Raw genomic sequence first — 17347 nt, forward strand, 5'->3', positions numbered from 1 at the left:
AACATACCGTATGCTAACACATATATATGTAATCTAAAAAAAAAAACCAGGGTTCTGAAGAACTCAGGGGCAGGACAGGGATAAAGACGCAGATGTAGAGAATGGACTTGAGGACACGGGTTTGGGGGAGAAAGGTAAGCTGGGATGAAGTGAGAGAGTGGCACTGGCATATATACACTACTAAATGTAAAATAGCTAGTGGGAAGCAGCTGCATAACACAGGGAGATCAGCTTGGTGCTTTGTGACTATCTAGAGTGGTGGGATAGGGAGGGTGGGAGGGAGAGGCAAGAGGAAGGGGATATGGGGATATATGTATACGTATAGCTGATTCACTTTGTTATACAGTAGAAAGTAACACAACACTGTAAAGCAGTTATACTCCAATAAAGATGTTTAAAAAAAAAGTATGAAAAAACAAAACAAAGCAAAACAAAAAGATGTCATGTTATACGGAAGAGCCATAAAACGAATAAATGGTAACATTTCTCACCAACTTTAACCGCTTAGAAAGTAAAGTATTATCCTGGAGGATTTTACCAAATTTTCTTCTAAGTAACAGAACCATGAGTTAGGTTTGAACATAAGTTTTTTGCCATTAAATATGTAATTTAATATTAAACATCATGATGACATATACAGATAAAGGATTAAAGAAATTTAAAATTTAAACAGTGAAGAAAAATTGACAAACGTAAATATTTCTAGTACATGTCCATAATATTTCAGAAGTCACACAATTCCTCTTTTTCCAATGGCAGCAAACTTTGAGCAGCTGAGAATTGTCTAATATTTCTACTATCTGTGGGGGAAAAAGGCTTTTCAGAGTAAACTGACTGTAGTAGAAACAAGAAGCAACATAAATTGTCAAAAGTGTTTAATCATAAAATTCTAATTAAAAATGGTTGTTGCTGATACAGATCTCAAAGGACTTGGTATTTCAAAACTTTAGCAATTGTTTTTTGTTAATAGTACTAAATTGAAAATTTTGCAAAGGCTTCCTAAAAATATATGTGGAAGAAAAACAAATGCAGAAAAAACAATAACAGATCTAGTTTTCTTTTTCCACTTTTCTATATTTCAATGTCAGTGATGATCTTTTAAACATTTAAAATTTTTAAGGCCTTTACAAAGAACAGTTATTAATACTGTTAGTGCTAATTAAGTAAGAACTCCTGATGACTTATTTAAAATTAACAAATATTTAGACTTGGACTACCAACTTGATCAAATTATAGAATTGTTATTGATAAAATATTTGAGCATTAATTACACTACTTTAACTGTATTTATGTCCATCTACTGTATTTATTATCCAGCATTATCTATCTATCCATCCATCTACTTAAGACTCTACAAACACTACCAACTGGTAATAACATAAAGATATTTTGTTAATATATCCCCCTCCCATAATGTAAAGAACAATTTTGGCAAAATCTGGAACATACCTACATAAGGCGTACATTAATAACCATTCAATTTATGTTTCTATTATTTTGGAAACTTTACTGATTTCCTTTCTTGTATTAGGGGCTATGTACTCCCACTTTACATTTCTAGCATTATAAAAAGTCTTTTACAAACATGGATGCCATTTGTGACAACTGTGCTTTTTCTTACCTTCAGCGGATAGACCTTGAACATTTACTCCTCTGGCTGCTAGAAAACTAAGGCAGACATCAACATTTTCAATCTGCAACATGAAAAACAGTGAAAAAGTAACTTAGAAGGTTATTTTTAAATAAATAAATGAGCTAGAATGAAGCCAGAGAGAAAGATAAAGAAAGAATGAATACTTTACATTCATTTCATACTAGAGATCTTTAACCAGAGTTTAACTAGAATTATTTTGGCTAATTGCAGAATGAATATAAAGATTGCATTGTCCGATTTAGTACTTACAAACAATTCATAAAGGCCTGACCAAGAATGGCATTCTTACAGATTAGCAACCCACCTACTTAACATAAAACCAGACTGATTTTGTGTTTCACAAACAAGTCTCAACTAAAGTATCCAAATAGGAGGAGACTCCTGTTTCTGTGAGTTAGAATACTAGGATGTGGGTAACTGAGATTCGAACAGTAATATTTGGTAAGTATGCCAAAAGATAAGGGTTGATATACATGAAAGAAATGAAGCATATTTTCATCCTAAATCATAGAAATTCTTTATTTTAAAAACTGTATTTGTACTTCTACAGTTGCTAATTCTCTGCTTAAATATAGGCATTGCCTTTGTAATTTAAAAGAGTGATGCCACTGCTTTTGAACAGTTCATTGCAACATGATAGCCAGTGATTAACCATTTAGGGTGAGAAGCAAAAAAAAAAAAAAAAAAGACTAATTTATGTTAATTCATGGGCTGATTTCAGTATTAGTTATGGCATTATGTAGCAAAGTTAAATAGCTAAGACTTTTTAAAAGAATGTAGGAAACTAGAAAGTTCCAGTTCTTTGTGAGTCATCTCCCTGGGTTTTGTGGTATTCCATAAATCTTGAAATTCTAAAGTAAATAAGAGATTTAAAGTTAATACTTGGCAAGGTACTGTTTTCTGTCTTATTAAATTCTCATCAAAAGCTATGCAGGAGGACATACAAAGTTTTGCCAATGTCCTCTTTAGCTGAGCTTCATAGGAAGGTCAAAATGTCTGTTAAAGAAAATAAAAAGAAAAAAAATATATTCCAGAATCTGTCTTTATAAAATGGACAACTGTTTATGTTCCTTTTTAAATGTAATTTTGTGCAAAATTAAAGTAATAATATCCAATGAGAGGTTCTTTACTTCAAAATGATTGCAGCCAAGGTATACACATTTGCTTTGAGAAAAAAATAACTTCCTGATTCGTTTCAAAATAAGTTTTACTGAAAGAATGATAGAGTTGAAGACGCTGAATGTTACATGACCAAGTGGACCTTCTCGTTCTACTTGTCAACGTCTAAATACCCAAAAAAACCTATGGTTCTGGAATCCACTTCAAATTCTTTCCTTCACATTTCACTTTGCTATTAGAAAATAAGATAACATAAAGGAAAGAAAAGTGTAACAAACAGAATATACTACTGTGTCTACCCAGTGTGTTCTTTAAAAAAATTTTTTTCAGGTTGATTAAAAGTAAAGGATGCCAAATAATTATTGTGGCCTAATATTAAGACAGAGAATTGAGCTGAGTATTTTTGAATGTTTGCTGCAACAATTATTATTGATATTATTAATTTTATACCAATTATATGAATTTTATAGAAAGTAAGAAGATTTCTGGCCCAAATATATATAATTTACTGCAAAATGTATTTTTATTATACATAAACAGATTAGTTCATTGGAAGACCAAGAAAATATTCATGAACAGTGTCTGTAATTAAGTGTAAAATGGCTTTTTTGGCTGTTCAAACAGAATAAAAAATAAAACTGCTGTCTAGATTGGGTATTATAGACAAACAACTCTCTCTCAATATGCACCATAAATTAGAAGGGGAAATTAAAAGGGTCCTAGTAGAGAAAAGAAAAAAATACTCAAAATATACCTTACATTCCTTTCATATCTATTTATCAGAAGCATTCAACCTTTTGTCATAGTCCTTTACAGTCATTCACTATGAGCACCAACAATTTGAGGTAGTTAATTCCGTTTCCCATCTTACTATAGCAGGTAAGTAACAGCAACAGATAAGTACTTGAATACAAAATCTCCAGTATGACTATTAAAGGATAGTTCATTACACTTTATTTATTCACCAATTTTTGTTTTTGGTCATAATTAATTTTCCAACAATGTAACAACATAACAAACAAAACTTAAGAAAATAATATCCTCTCCCTACCTAACTCCAAAGTCATCTATAATTTCAATCATGCTTGTTGGTACTACTTACATTTTTTACCCAGTGATGTTATAATAAAAGAAAATGGCTATGAGAAATGTTGTTAAATGTCATTTATATGTTTAGTTTCCTTGTCAGAGGCATACTCTAAAATAATTTGAGAATACTTTCTACCTATATAATAATATATTTTGGTTAATGATTATTTTTATTTTAATAAATTTGAGAAATTAGTTTCTCATAATTCCTGCTTTAAAATAAGATTGTCCCCTCACATTTCCCAGTTAAATATCTATAAATACTGCTTTAGTTCCTAATTTTTTTTGTCATGTCAAACCTCAACTGTTGTTTGAACTAAAAACCTCCAAACATTTTTGAAATCCTAAACAGATAAAAGTGATTTTGCCATCAAATTTATCCAATTAACTGAAGTGAGTTTTATTTTTTCTCAGCATTATTTGAATCATATACCAAATAAGCTATCAAAATTCAAACTGTAATTTTAACAGCTAATAATTTGGGTCAATTTTTAATTAGAATAATTTCATGTACTTAATAAACTAATAAACAACCCAATGCACAGCTACCTAAATATAATGGAAACAAAAGTTTCATAGGTCAGTACTTACACTTGCTACATGAAATCGCTTGTGATGCTTTCTACTAATAACATTGTCTTCTCTTTTCCTTAATTAATTAATGCTTTTTAATCTGTATTTAAATATTGGTTAAAATCCACTAGATGAATTTCAGGATCCATTGATGGACAGTAATCCACAATTTGAAAAACACTGCCCTGAAGAAGACCAGAGCATTGACACATCTACCGTACCTTTTCTTTTGGGGGGTGGAGGTGGGCGTTATATTCAATGACTAATCAGAAAGTGGAAAATTATCCTCACAAGCGAAGTCTCTGCATGGATTTAATTACATCAGTTAACTGGCGCAAAACAAAAACAAAATATTCAAAATACTGGTTATATAATCACATAGTTAATTTTTAGGATATGTTTACAAATGGCGTCCTTCTGTTCAAGATCTGAAAAAGAATTTTAACTCTTTTCAATCCCCTTTAATTTGTCTAGATACCAAATCATTTTGAAAAGGAAAGCAACTGAGTTGAAATTTGAGTCAATCTTTCATAAGCAATCAGTTATTTGACCAAATTTAAACAACTATTTCAAAATTACTAGGTTATTTAACAAAGTCAATCATTTCTTGATCTCTCTCTCCTCACTCCCTCTATTTGGTTTGCGGGTAAATAGAGATGTTTGTTGAGTTTTCATAGTTTTATTTATTTATTTATTTGTTCATTCAGGTTTCTTTCTTTTTTTTTTTTTTATGAAGACATGGGTTTAGCGAAGCTCTAAGCCTCTGAGAGACAAGAACTGAATTTTGTTGACTTGTGCGCCTTCGGCAGCCTAGCATGGTGTTTGGTGTCTGATAGATGCACAGTACATACTTGAGGAAGAAGGGAGGAAAGGAGTGTTGGCCAATTGGTCCTTGTATTTTTGGAAGAAATGAATCCAAGAAAAAAAAAGAGAGACAGAGATAGAGACAGAGGAAGACAGAGAGTCATTTGATCCAGAGGCTACATGTTACACTCTCTTTGGGATCTTTTAAAATATACTACTTCCCTGTGTCTGACGCCAGACAATAAGAATCAGAAATTCTGTGAGTTGGGATTGGACGTCAGTTTGTTTTCAAATTTTAGCTCCTAATCTCATCTTTAGTCTACCCTCATCTTTACAGATTAAGCAACTGACCTCCAGAGAAAGTCTCACATAAAGATGAGCAGGGCTTCCCTGGTGGCGCAGTGGTTGAGAGTCCGCCTGCCGATGCAGGGGACACGGGTTCGTGCCCCGGTCCGGGAAGATCCCACATGCCGCGGAGCGGCTGGGCCCGTGAGCCATGGCCGCTGAGCCTGCGCGTCCGGAGCCTGTGCTCCGCAACGGGAGAGGCCACAACAGTGAGAGGCCCGCGTACGGAAAAAAAAAAAAAAAAAAAGATGAGCAAAAGAAGCTAACAAAAGAGTATATACTATATGATGCTCAATTTATGAAATTCAAGATCAAGACTAAACAATGAAAACAGACATTAGAATAGTGATGAACTTTAGAGGGGTACAGTCTGGAAAGTGGCACAAGGAGAATAGACATGCTAGAAGTATCCTTTGTTTTGATCTGAGTGGTGAGTACACAGGTGTAGAGATATTTAAAATCTATCAGCTATATATTTAAGACTGGAGTATTTTATACACTTTTTATGTTTGCTTTACCTCAAATTCTATTAGAGTATTTATACTCTTCTATGTATGTTTTACTTAAATTAAAAATAAAATGATTGGTCCCTGGCTTTGTTGAGAATAGACTCCAGGCATATAAAGATAGAAGTACGGCAACCCGTCAGGTAGCTCGTGCAAGTAATTCAGATGAAAGATGATAGTGATTCAGACAATGGTGGTGACAGTGAGGTGATGAGAAAGGATCACCTGGATCCGAAAGGATCAGATTCTGGATATACTTTGAAGGAATCTAATGGGAAGATGTGGCACATAAGAGAGAGCAGTCAAGGATGATGCCAAGGTTTCTGGCCTCGGTAGCCAGGTGGATGACATCTCCAGCCATAAGATGGGAAAAGCCACAGACAGATACAAGGGGTTAATTTCTGGACCTGTTATCTAGTCTCTTAGACACCCAAATGGATGTACAGGCCTTTAGATACACAATCTGGAGTTCAACTGAGAGGTTTTGGAACAGAGATCTAAATTTCAGGGTTATCCTCATACAGAAGGTAATTAAAGCCATGGGGCTACATTAAATCACGAAGGGCGTGTAGCTATAAAAGAGAAGAGGAACAAACAGTGGGCCTGAGGAGACTCACTGGAAAGAAGAGGAGGAACCAACAGAGGAAATGGAGGAAAAGCAACCAGTGACATGTCACGCAAATTAGGAGAGTATGGGACACAGAAAAGCACCTGAAGAAAGTACATTAACTCCAACGGAGACATGAGCTCTAGCTAAAGCAGCTGGTAAGTAAGATGAGAACTAAGAACTGACTCTTAGATTTAGGATTAAATAAATCAACTCATAAAAGCCTCAATCCTACTACTCCCGGCCTCTCATGCTTGCTGGCACTTGGGCTCTCTCTTTCTCTCTCTCTCTCTGTATATGTGTACACACATAGAGAGAGTAAGAGTACCTTAGGCACGCTATCAACAATTATTGAGGGAATGAATTAACTACACAGAGATAAAATGATGTTTTATGCCTAGATTATTCAAATTAAAAAAGACATAAACAATACTTTATAATACTATTAATAATCAAATTTAGCGTTATCTGCCCAGGCAACTTAGACTTCTGCAGCATCCTAAGCTTCTCCTCTCTAATGCTCATCACACTCATCTACACTGGAGGGATCCAGCATCTCCCCTCTCCCATTTACCCTTCTATGGGAACTTGTTGACATTATATTTTAGGATTGATAGAAATAAATAATTTAAAAGAATTTCCAAAATTGAGGAGCCCATAAAGATCATCTTATCCGACCTTTTCAAATTAAATAATGAGATGAGAAACAGATAATATACATCATTACTCAGAGGACCCAATGAAATTGCACATAAATAGGTACATAGTACAATGCACTGCACATAGTAAGAACTCTAATAAACTCAAGAATAAAAAAGTAGCTGTGATTACTGTAACAGTCTTTAATATTAATAGCAGGTGGGCTTCCCTGGTGGCACAGTGGTTGGGAGTCTGCCTGCCAATGCAGGGGACACAGGTTTGAACCCTGGTCCGGGAGGATCCCGCCTGCCACGGAGCAGATGAGCCCGTGTGCCACAGCTGCTGAGCCTGTGCTCTAGAGCCCCGCGAGCCACAGCTACTGAAGCCCGCAGGCCACATCTGCTGAGGCCTGCGCGCCTAGAGCCCGTGCTCCTCAACGGGATAAGCCACCGCAATGAGAGGCCCACGCACCGCAGCGAAGAGTGGCCCCCGTTCGCTGCAACTGGAGGGGGCCCGTGCACAGCAATGAAGACCCAACACAGCCAAAAATAATAAGTAAATAAAATAAAATTTTAAAAAATCAATAGCAGGTGGTAATGGTATAAAATAGCATCATAGCATCTTTTGCTTTTGGTATTACAGCAATTTTTCTGAGAATTATCCACACTGCACAAAACCTGCTTTCCAAACTTTTAATTCAACAGTTTGCACACTTTGCTACGCATTAGAATCGCCTGATGAACTTTAAATGTATACATGCCCAATTTACACCATCATCAGTTAATTAAGAATGTCTGTGGAGATCAGTTACCAAAAACTGTTCAAAGTCCCCAGGTGATTCCAGTTTGCAGCGATGCCTGGAAAACAAAGCTTCCACCTATGCTCTTCAAAGAAAGTAACTGAATATAATTTCAATTTACCCCACGTGGATGCAAGAATTGCACTGTTCACACTGTAGCACTATATTGTCTTTTGTGTATTTGAACCATTATACTATATAATTCATGTGTTTTACACTTATTCCTTTGGTATTAAAATATATATTTGCCTTTGTAGTAGTAATACAAAGAAATCCGTTCGGTTCTTTGGACACCCCATTTCTCATTTGGCTCAGGTAACAGTCATATCTGCAGCTCATGGACAACTCCCAGGACTTTTACTTGCCTATTTTATGTCATGCACTATTTCTTGGGTCCTTCTGTCTGTGGCTTACATTTTATTGGCATGGAACACCTACATTGCCTCTCTTTTTCCTGCTAAACTTGAGGATGGCTAAATAACTATAAAAATATTGACTGTATACTGAAAATAAAACCAAAAGTTTCTAACTTCTAGATACAATCAATGCTTTCAGAAGTTTTAAAATGTTTGGGAGTTAAAAAAAAAAATGTTTGGGCACACTGAGCCTTCAGGCTTTTGGATTGTATGAAAATAATGTTATCACAATTGCCTAAACCAAAACACAGTTTTTCTAGAGTAAATAAGTAAATTGATCATTGCATGTGTTTTTTTTTATTGAAGATACTAAATAAATTCAACAGAAGTTAATTCATATTTTTAGACATGAATAATTTCTATTTGTATAACCAATATTAGTATCTTAAGCAATACCATTTAATTTTGTTTATGTTCAATAAATCAAACCATTCACTGATTCATTTTTTATTTTTATTTTTTAGTTTTTTTGGTTTTAAAAAAGTTTTTAGCATCTTTATTGGAGTGTAATTACTTTACCATGCTGTGTTAGCTTCTGCTGTATAACAAAGTGAATCAGCTCTATGTATACATATATCCCCATATCCCCTCCCTCTTGCCTCTCCCTCCCACCCTCCCTATCCCATGACTCTAGGTGGTCATGAAGCACAGAGCTGATCTCCCTGTCCTATGCAGCTGCTTCCAACTAGCTTTCTATTTTACATTTGGTAGTGTGTATATGTCAGTGCCACTCTCTCACTTCATCCCAGCTTACCCTTCCCCCACAAAACCAGAGGGGTATTTTTTAGATTCCATATTTATGTGTTGGCACACAGTATTTGTTTTTCTCTTTCTGACTTACTTCACTCTGTATGACAGACTCTAGGTCCATCCACCTCACTACAAATAACTCAGTTTCGTTCCTTTTTATGGCTGAGTAATATTCCATTGTATATATGTACCATGTCTTCTTTATCCATTCATCTGTTGATGGACACGTAGGCTGCTGCCATGTCTTGGCTATTGTAAATAGGGCTTCAATAAACATTGTGGTACACGACTCGTTTTGAATTATGTTTTTCTCACGGTATATGCCCAGTAGTAGGATTGCTGGGTCATATGGTAGTTCTGTTTTTAGCTTTTTAAGGAACCTCCATACTGTTTTCCATAGTGGCATTATCAATCTACGTTCCCACCAACACTGAAAGAGGGTTCCCTTTTCTCCAAACCCTCTCCAGCATTTATTGTTTGTAGATTTTTTGATGATGGCCATTCTGACCAGTGTGGGGTGATACCACATTGTAGTTTTGATTTGCATTTCTCTAATGATTAGTGATGTTGAGCATCCTTTCATGTGTTTGCTGGCAATCTGTATATCTTCTTTGGAGAAATGTCTATTTAGATCTTCTGCCCATTTTTGGATTGGGTTGTTTGTTTTTTTGATATTGAGCTGCATGAGCTGCTTGTATATTTTGGAGATTAATCCTTTGTCCGTTGATTCGTTTGCAAATATTTTCTCCCATTCTGAGGGTTGTCTTTTTGTCTTGTTTATGGTTTCCTTGGCTGTGCAAAAGCTTTCAAGTTTCATTAGGTCCCATTTGCTTATTTTTGTTTTTATTTCCATTTCTCCAGGAGATGGGTCAAAAAGGATCTTGCTGTGATTTATGTCAAAGAGTGTTCTTCCTATGTTTTCCTCTAAGGGTTTTATAGTGTCTGGCCTTATATTTAGGTCATTAACCCATTTTGAGTTTATTATTGTGTATGGTGTTATGAAGTGCTCTAATTTCATTCTTTTACATGTATCTGTCCAGTTTTCCGAGCACCACTTATTGAAGAGGCTATCTTTTCTCCATTGTATATTCTTGCCTCCTTTGTCAAAGATAAGATGATCATTTGTGCATGGATTTATATCTGGGCTTTCTCTCCTGTTCCATTGATCTTTATTTTTGTTTTTGTGCCAGTACCATATTGTCTTGATTACTGTAGCTTTGTAGTATAGTCTGAAGTTAGGGAAGCTGAGTCCCCCAGCTCCTTTTATCTTTCTCAAGATTGCTTTGGCTGTTCAGGGTCTTTTCTGTTTCCATACAAATTGTGAAATTTTTTGTTCTAGTTCTGTGAAAAATGCCATTGGTAGTTTGATAGGGATTGCATTGAATATGTAGACTGCTTTGGGTAGTATAGTCATTTTCACAATGTTGATTCTTCCCATCCAAGAACATGGTATATCTCTCCATCTGTCTGTATCGTCTTTAATTTCTTTCATCAGTGTCTTATAATTTTCTGCATACAGGTCTTTTGTCTCCTTAGGTAGGTTTATTCCGAGGTATTTTATTCTTTTTGTTGCAATGGTAAATGGGAGTGTTTCCTTAATTTCTCTTTCATATTTTTCATCATTACTGTATAGGAATGCATGGGATTTCTGTGCATTAATTTTGTATCCTTCTGCTTTACCAAGTTCATTGATTAGCTCTGGTAGTTTTCTGGTGGCATCTTTAGGATTCTCTATGTATAAGATTCTCTATGTACTATGTATAGTATCATGTCATCTGCAAACAATGACAGCTTTTCTTCTTCTTTTCCGATTTGGATTTCTTTTATTACTTTTTCTTCTCTGATTGCTATGGCTAAAATTTACAAAACTAAGTTGAATAACAGTGGTGAGAGTGGGCATCCTTGTCTTTTTCCTGATTTTAGAAGAAATGGTTTCAGCTTTTCACCATTGAGGATGATGTTGGCTGTGGGTTTGTCATATATGGCCTTTATTATGTTGAGGTAAGTTCCTTCTATGCCTACTTTCTGGAGAGTTTATATCATAAATGGGTGTTGAATTTTGGTGAAAGCTTTCTCTGCATCTACTGAGATTATCATATGGTTTTTATCCATCAGTTTGTTAATATGATGTATCACATTGATTGATTTGTGTATACTGAAGAATCCTTGAATTCCTGGGATAAACCCCACTTGATCATCACGTATGATCCTTTTAATTGCTGTTGAATTCTGTTTGCTAGTATTTTATTGAGAATTTTTGCATCTATGTTCATCAGTGATATTGGCCTGTAGTTTTCCTTTTAGGTGACATCTTTGGTTTTGGTATCAGGGTGATGGTGGCCTCATACGATGAGTTTGGATGTGTTCCTCCCTCTGCTATATTTTGGAAGAGTTTGAGAAGGATAGGTGTTAGCTCTTCTCTAAAAGTTTGATAGAATTCGCCTGTGAAGCCATGTGGTCCAGGGCTTTTGTTTGTTGGAAGATTTTTATTCACAGTTTCAATTTCAGTGCTTGTGATTGGTCTCTTTATATTTCGTATTTCTTCCTGGTTCAGTCTTGGAAGGTTGTGCTTTTCTAAGAATTTGTCCATTTCTTCCAGGTTGTCCATTTTATTGGCATAGAGTTGTTTGTAGTAATCTCTCATGATCCTTTGTATTCCTACAGTGTCAGTTGTTACTTCTCCTTTTTCATTTCTAATTCTATTGATTTGAGTCTTCTCCCTTTCTTTTTTGATGTGTCTGGCTAATGGTTTATCAATTTTCTTTACCTTCTCAAAGAACCAGCTTTTAGTTTTATTGATCTTTGCTATTGTTTCCTTCATTTCTTTTTCATTTATTTCTGATATGATCTTTATGATTTCTCTCCTTCTGCTAACTTTGGATTTTATTTTTTTTTGTTCTTCTTTCTCTAATTGCTTTAGGTGTAAGGTTAGGTTGTTTATCTGAGATGCTTCGTGTTTCTTGAGGTAGGATTGTACTACTATAAACTTCCCTCTTAGAACTGCTTTTGCTGTATCCCATAGGTTTTGGGTCATCTTCTTGCATTGCCATTTGTTTCTAGGTATTTTCTGATTTCCTCTTTGACTTCTTCAGTGATCTCTTCGTTATTTAGTAGCATATTATTTAGCCTACATGTGTTTGTATTTTTAGGTTTTTTTTTTTCCTGGAATTGATATCCAGTCTCATAGCGCTGGGGTCAGAAAAAGATACTTGATACGATTTCAGTTTTCTTAAATTTAAGAAGGCTTGATTTGTGACCCAAGTTATGATCTATCCTGGAGAATGTTCCATAAGCACTTGAGAAGAAAGGGTATTCTGTTGTTTTTGGAATGGAATGTCCTGTAAATATCAATTAAGTCTGTCTTGTTTAATATGTCATTTAAAGCCTGTGTTTCCTTATTGACTTTCATTTTGGATTATGTGTCCATTGGTGAAAGTGGGGTGTTAAAGTCCCCTACTATGACTGTGTTACTGTCGATTTCCTCTTTTATGGCTGTTAGCATTTGCCTTATGTATTGAGGTGCTCCTGTGTCGGGTGCATAAATATTTACAATTGTTATATCTTCTTGGATTGATCCCTTGATCATTATGTAGTGTCCTTCTCTGTCTCTTGAAATAGTTTTTATTTTAAAGTCTATTTTGTCTGATATAAGTATTGCCACTCCAGCTTTCTTTTGATTTCCATTTGCAGGGAATATCTTTTTCCAACCCCTCGCTTTCAGTCTGTATGTGTCCCTAGGTCTGAAGTGGGTCTCTTGTAGACAGCATATATATGGGTCTTGTTTTTTGTATCCATTCAGCCAGTCTATGACTTTTGGTTGTAGCATTTAATCCATTTACATTTAAGGTAATTATCAATATGTATGTTCCTATTCCCATTTTCTTAATTGTTTTGGGTTTGTTTTTGTAGGTCTTTTCCTTCTCTTGTGTTTCCTGCCTAGAGAAGTTCCTTTAGCACTTTTTGAAAGCTGGATTTGTGGTGCTGAATTCTCTTAACTTTTGCTTGCCTGTAAAGCTTTTAATTTCTCCATTGAATCTGAATGAGATCCTTGCTGGGTAGAGTAATCTTGGTTGTAGGTTTTTCCCTTTCATCACTTTAAATATACCCTGACACTCCCTTCTTGCTTGCAGAGTTTCTGTTGAAGGGTCAGCTGTGAACCTTATGGAGAGTCCCTTGTATGTTATTTGTTGCCTTTCCCTTGCTGCTTTTAACATTTTTTCTTTGTATTTAATTTTTGATAGTTTGATTAATATGTATCTTGGTGTGTTTCGCCTTGGATTTATCCTTTATGGAACTCTCTGTGCTTCCTGAACTTGACTATTTCCTTTCCCATGTTATGGAAATTTTCAACTATAATCTCTTCAAATATTTTCCAGACCCTTTCTTTTTCTCTTCTTCTGGGATTCCTAAAATTCAAATGTTGGTGTGTTTAATGTTGTCCCAGAGGTCTCTGAGACTGTCCTCAATTCTTTTATCTTCATTCTGCTTTGTGGTAGTTACTTCCACTATTTTATCTTCCAGGTCACTTATCCATTCTTCTGTATCAGTTATTCTGCTATTCATTCCTTCCAGAGAATTTTAAATTTCATTTATTGTGTTGTTCATCATTCTTTGTTTGCTCTTTAGTTCTTCTAGGTCCTTGTTAAACATTTCTTGTATTTTCTCCATTCTGTTTTCAAGGTTTTGGATCATCTTTACTATCATTACTGTGAATTCTTTTTCAGGTAGACTGCCTATTTCCTCTCATTTGTTTGGTCTGGTGGGTTTTTACCTTGCTCCCCCTCATCTGCTGCATATTTCTCTGTCTTCCCATTTTTCTCAAATTACTGTGTTTGGGGTCTCCTTTTCACAGGCTGCAGGTTCTTAGTTCCCATTTTTTTTTGGTGTCTGCTCCCAGTGGGTAAGGTTGGTTCAATGGCTTGTGTCGGCTTCCTGGTGGAGGGGACTGGTGCCCGTGTTGTGGTGGGTGGGGCTGGATCTTGTCTTTCTGGTGGTCAGGGCCATGTCTGATGGAGTGTTTTGGGGTGTCCATGAACTTGGTATGATTTTAGGCAGCCTCTCTGCTAATGGGTGGGGTTGTGTTCCTGTCTTGCTAGTTGTTTAGCATGGGGAGTTCAGCACTGGAGCTTGCTGGCTGTTGGGTGGAGCTGGGTCTTAGCGTTGAGACGGAGATCTCTGGGAGAGCTCTCGTCGACTGATATTACGTGGGGCTAGGAGGTCTCTGGTGGTCCAGTGTCCTGGACTTGGCTCTCCCACCTCAGAGGCTCAGGCCTGACATCAGGCTGGAGCACCCAGACCCTGTCAGCCACACGGCTCAGAAGAAAAGGGAGAAAAAAATAAAGAAAAAAAATAGAAAAATAAATAAAATAAAATAAAAAATATTTAAATAAATAAATTCACAAATAAGAAGAGAGCAACCAAACCAATAAACAAATCCACCAATGATAACAAGCGCTAAAAACTATACTAAGGTAAATGTAAGAATCAAAAACAAGTCAGTCACAGACAGCAGACCCCAAGTCTACAGTTGCTCCCAAAGTCCACCACCTCAATTTTGGGATGATTTGTTGTCTATTCAGGTATTCCACAGATGCAGGGTACCTCAAGTTGCTTGTGGGGATTTAATCCGCTGCTCCTGAGGCTGCTGAGAGATTTCCCTTTCTCTCCTTTGTTCACACAGCTCCTGGGGTTCAGCTTTGGTTTTGACCCCACCTCTGCGTGTAGTTTGCTCTCAGGCATCTGTACCCACCCAGACAGGATGGGGTTAAAGCAGCGGCTGATTAGGGGGCTCTGGCTCACTCAGGCCGGGGGTAGGGAGGGGTACGGATGCGGGGCGAGCCTGCGGCTGCAGAGGCCGGTGTGACGTTGCAATAGCCTGAGGCGCGCCGTGTGTTCTCCCAGGGAAGTGGTCCCTGAATCACGGGGCCCTGGCAGTGGCAGGCTGCACAGGCTCCCAGGGGTGTTTGGATAGTGACCTGTGCTTGCACACAGGCTTCTTGGTGGCTGCAGCAGCAGCCTTAGCATCTCATGCCCGTCTCTGGGGTCCGCGCTGATAGCCGTGGCTCGCACCGGTCTCTGGAGCTCATTTAGGCAGTGCTCTGCCTTCTGTGGGCAGCCAGGGAAGGAATTCCGTCTCCTGGCGCACCCCGAAACAATGGTCTCTTGCCTCTTAGGAAGGTCCAGACTATTTCCCAGACTCCCTCCTGGCTAGCTGTGGCGCACTAGCCCCCTTCAGGCTGTGTTCATGCAGCCAACCCCAGTCCTCTCCCTGGGGTCTGACCTCCGAAGCCCGAGCCTCAGCTCCCAGCCCCTGCCCGCCCCGGTGGGTGAGCAGACAAGCCTCTCGGGCTGGTGAGTGCCGGTCGGCCCTGATCCTCTGTGCGGGAATCTCTCCACTTTGCCCTCTGCACCCCTTTGCTGCGCTCTCCTCCGCGGCTCCGAAGCTTCCCTCCCGCCCACCCGCAGTCTCCACCAGTGAAGGGGCTTCCTAGTGTGTGGAAACTTTCCCTCCTTCACAGCTCCCTCCCAGAGGTGCCGGTCCTGTCCCTATTTTTTGTCTCTGTTTTTTCTTTTTTCTTTTGCCCTACCCAGGTACATGGGGAGTTTCTTACCTTTTGGGAGATCTGAGGTCTTCTGCCAGCGTTCAGTAGGTGTTCTGTAGGAGCTGTTCCACATATAGATGTATTTTTGATGTATTTGTGGGGAAGAAAGTGATCTCCATGTCTTACTCCTCTGCCATCTTGAAGGTCTCCAATTCATCATTTATTAAACTTACTTTATGCCTGGAATTGTACTCGGTGCTACAGATATAAATTTCAAGATATAGCCACTATTCTCGTATATTCTAAAGAGCATTGATTTCTTTCCAGTATTTTCCACTATTCCCACAAAGAATGGGAGTCATTTTTCAGAAATTTGATTGTCTGACTTCATAATTGTACATTTATCTTGACCCTTATGAACTTGCTCAGTATGAACATGGCTAATTGTTCAATCACAAATTGGATTTCAAATGAGGAAAACAAGAGTTTTCATTATCTTCACTTATGAAAACTCTAGACAGTCAACATTGTATGTATGCTTTCAAATATTTTTTAAACCTGAGGGTCAATATGTGTTCTCAACATATTAAACGCAGAGTGTGTATTGCATATATGTGGACTTATTCATTTCAGTGTTGAATGAAGTAGTCCAAAAAAAGAGCAGTGTTCTTAATTAGCACAACTCTTTTCTTTTTTCCACTGTCTACAAGAGACTCTCTTTATTTATTTATTTTTTATTGGTGTATAGTTGTTTTACAATGTTGCATTAGTTTCTACTGTACAGTGGAGTTCCCTGTGCTACACAGCAGGTTCTCATTAGTTATCTGTTTTATACATATTAGTGTATAGTGTATATATGTCAATCCCAATCTCCCAATTATTGAACTCATGAACTTTAAGTGGCACGTTTGATGCCACCCATCCTTTTAGTATTTTTACTACAAAACTAGGATAACCTGTTTGGGAAGATGTAATTGGAGGCATCTTTCACAATATTAACAAAATTATGCCTTGCCTATTCATAGGTTTCTTTCATTTTTACTTACGGATATTTAATGGAAATTACATTCTGAGTGTGATTAGTATCAATTGAGATCAGTTTGTGATTAAATTTTAACCATGGCACCAACACTTAACAACAAGTAATCAATTCATTCAGCCACTATTGACTGTTTATTATGGGCAAACAGCTCTACTAGATGGTTAAGGGATGTAAAAATGACTATAAGGTCTTTGCCTTTGTGAGCTTCGTGAGCTGTAAAATAGCTGAAGAGACGAAAAAAGATTCATAAATCACCATAACACAAGGCATAACAGTCCAAAAAAGAATTACAGAGAACACTATAAGGCAGTGAAGAGAATGGATTTATCAATTTTCACTATGGATCTGGTGAAAGCTTCAAAGAAGAAGTGTCATTTGGATGCACAGGAGAAGTCTGATTCTGAGAAGGTTAGACAAGCTTCAGAAGGGGGAGCAGCCATGCCCAGCAGAGCAGCTTAGAGC

At 37.1% G+C, this 17347-nt stretch overlaps 1 protein-coding gene across 2 annotated transcripts in view; it reads right to left on the minus strand.

Moving 5' to 3' along the window:
* The window catches only part of NAV3 (neuron navigator 3), a 361382-nt gene that overhangs the window by 219731 nt on the left and 124304 nt on the right, over nucleotides 1-17347 (minus strand). For both annotated transcript variants that reach the window (XM_065887341.1, XM_065887340.1), the window contains exon 4: nucleotides 1622-1694. In XM_065887341.1, the coding sequence (XP_065743413.1) occupies nucleotides 1622-1694 (73 nt within the window). The remainder of the gene's footprint in view (nucleotides 1-1621; nucleotides 1695-17347) is intronic.

Source organism: Phocoena phocoena, chromosome 11 (genome assembly GCF_963924675.1).
Source record: "Phocoena phocoena chromosome 11, mPhoPho1.1, whole genome shotgun sequence".
Classification (NCBI taxonomy): Eukaryota; Metazoa; Chordata; class Mammalia; order Artiodactyla; family Phocoenidae; genus Phocoena; species Phocoena phocoena.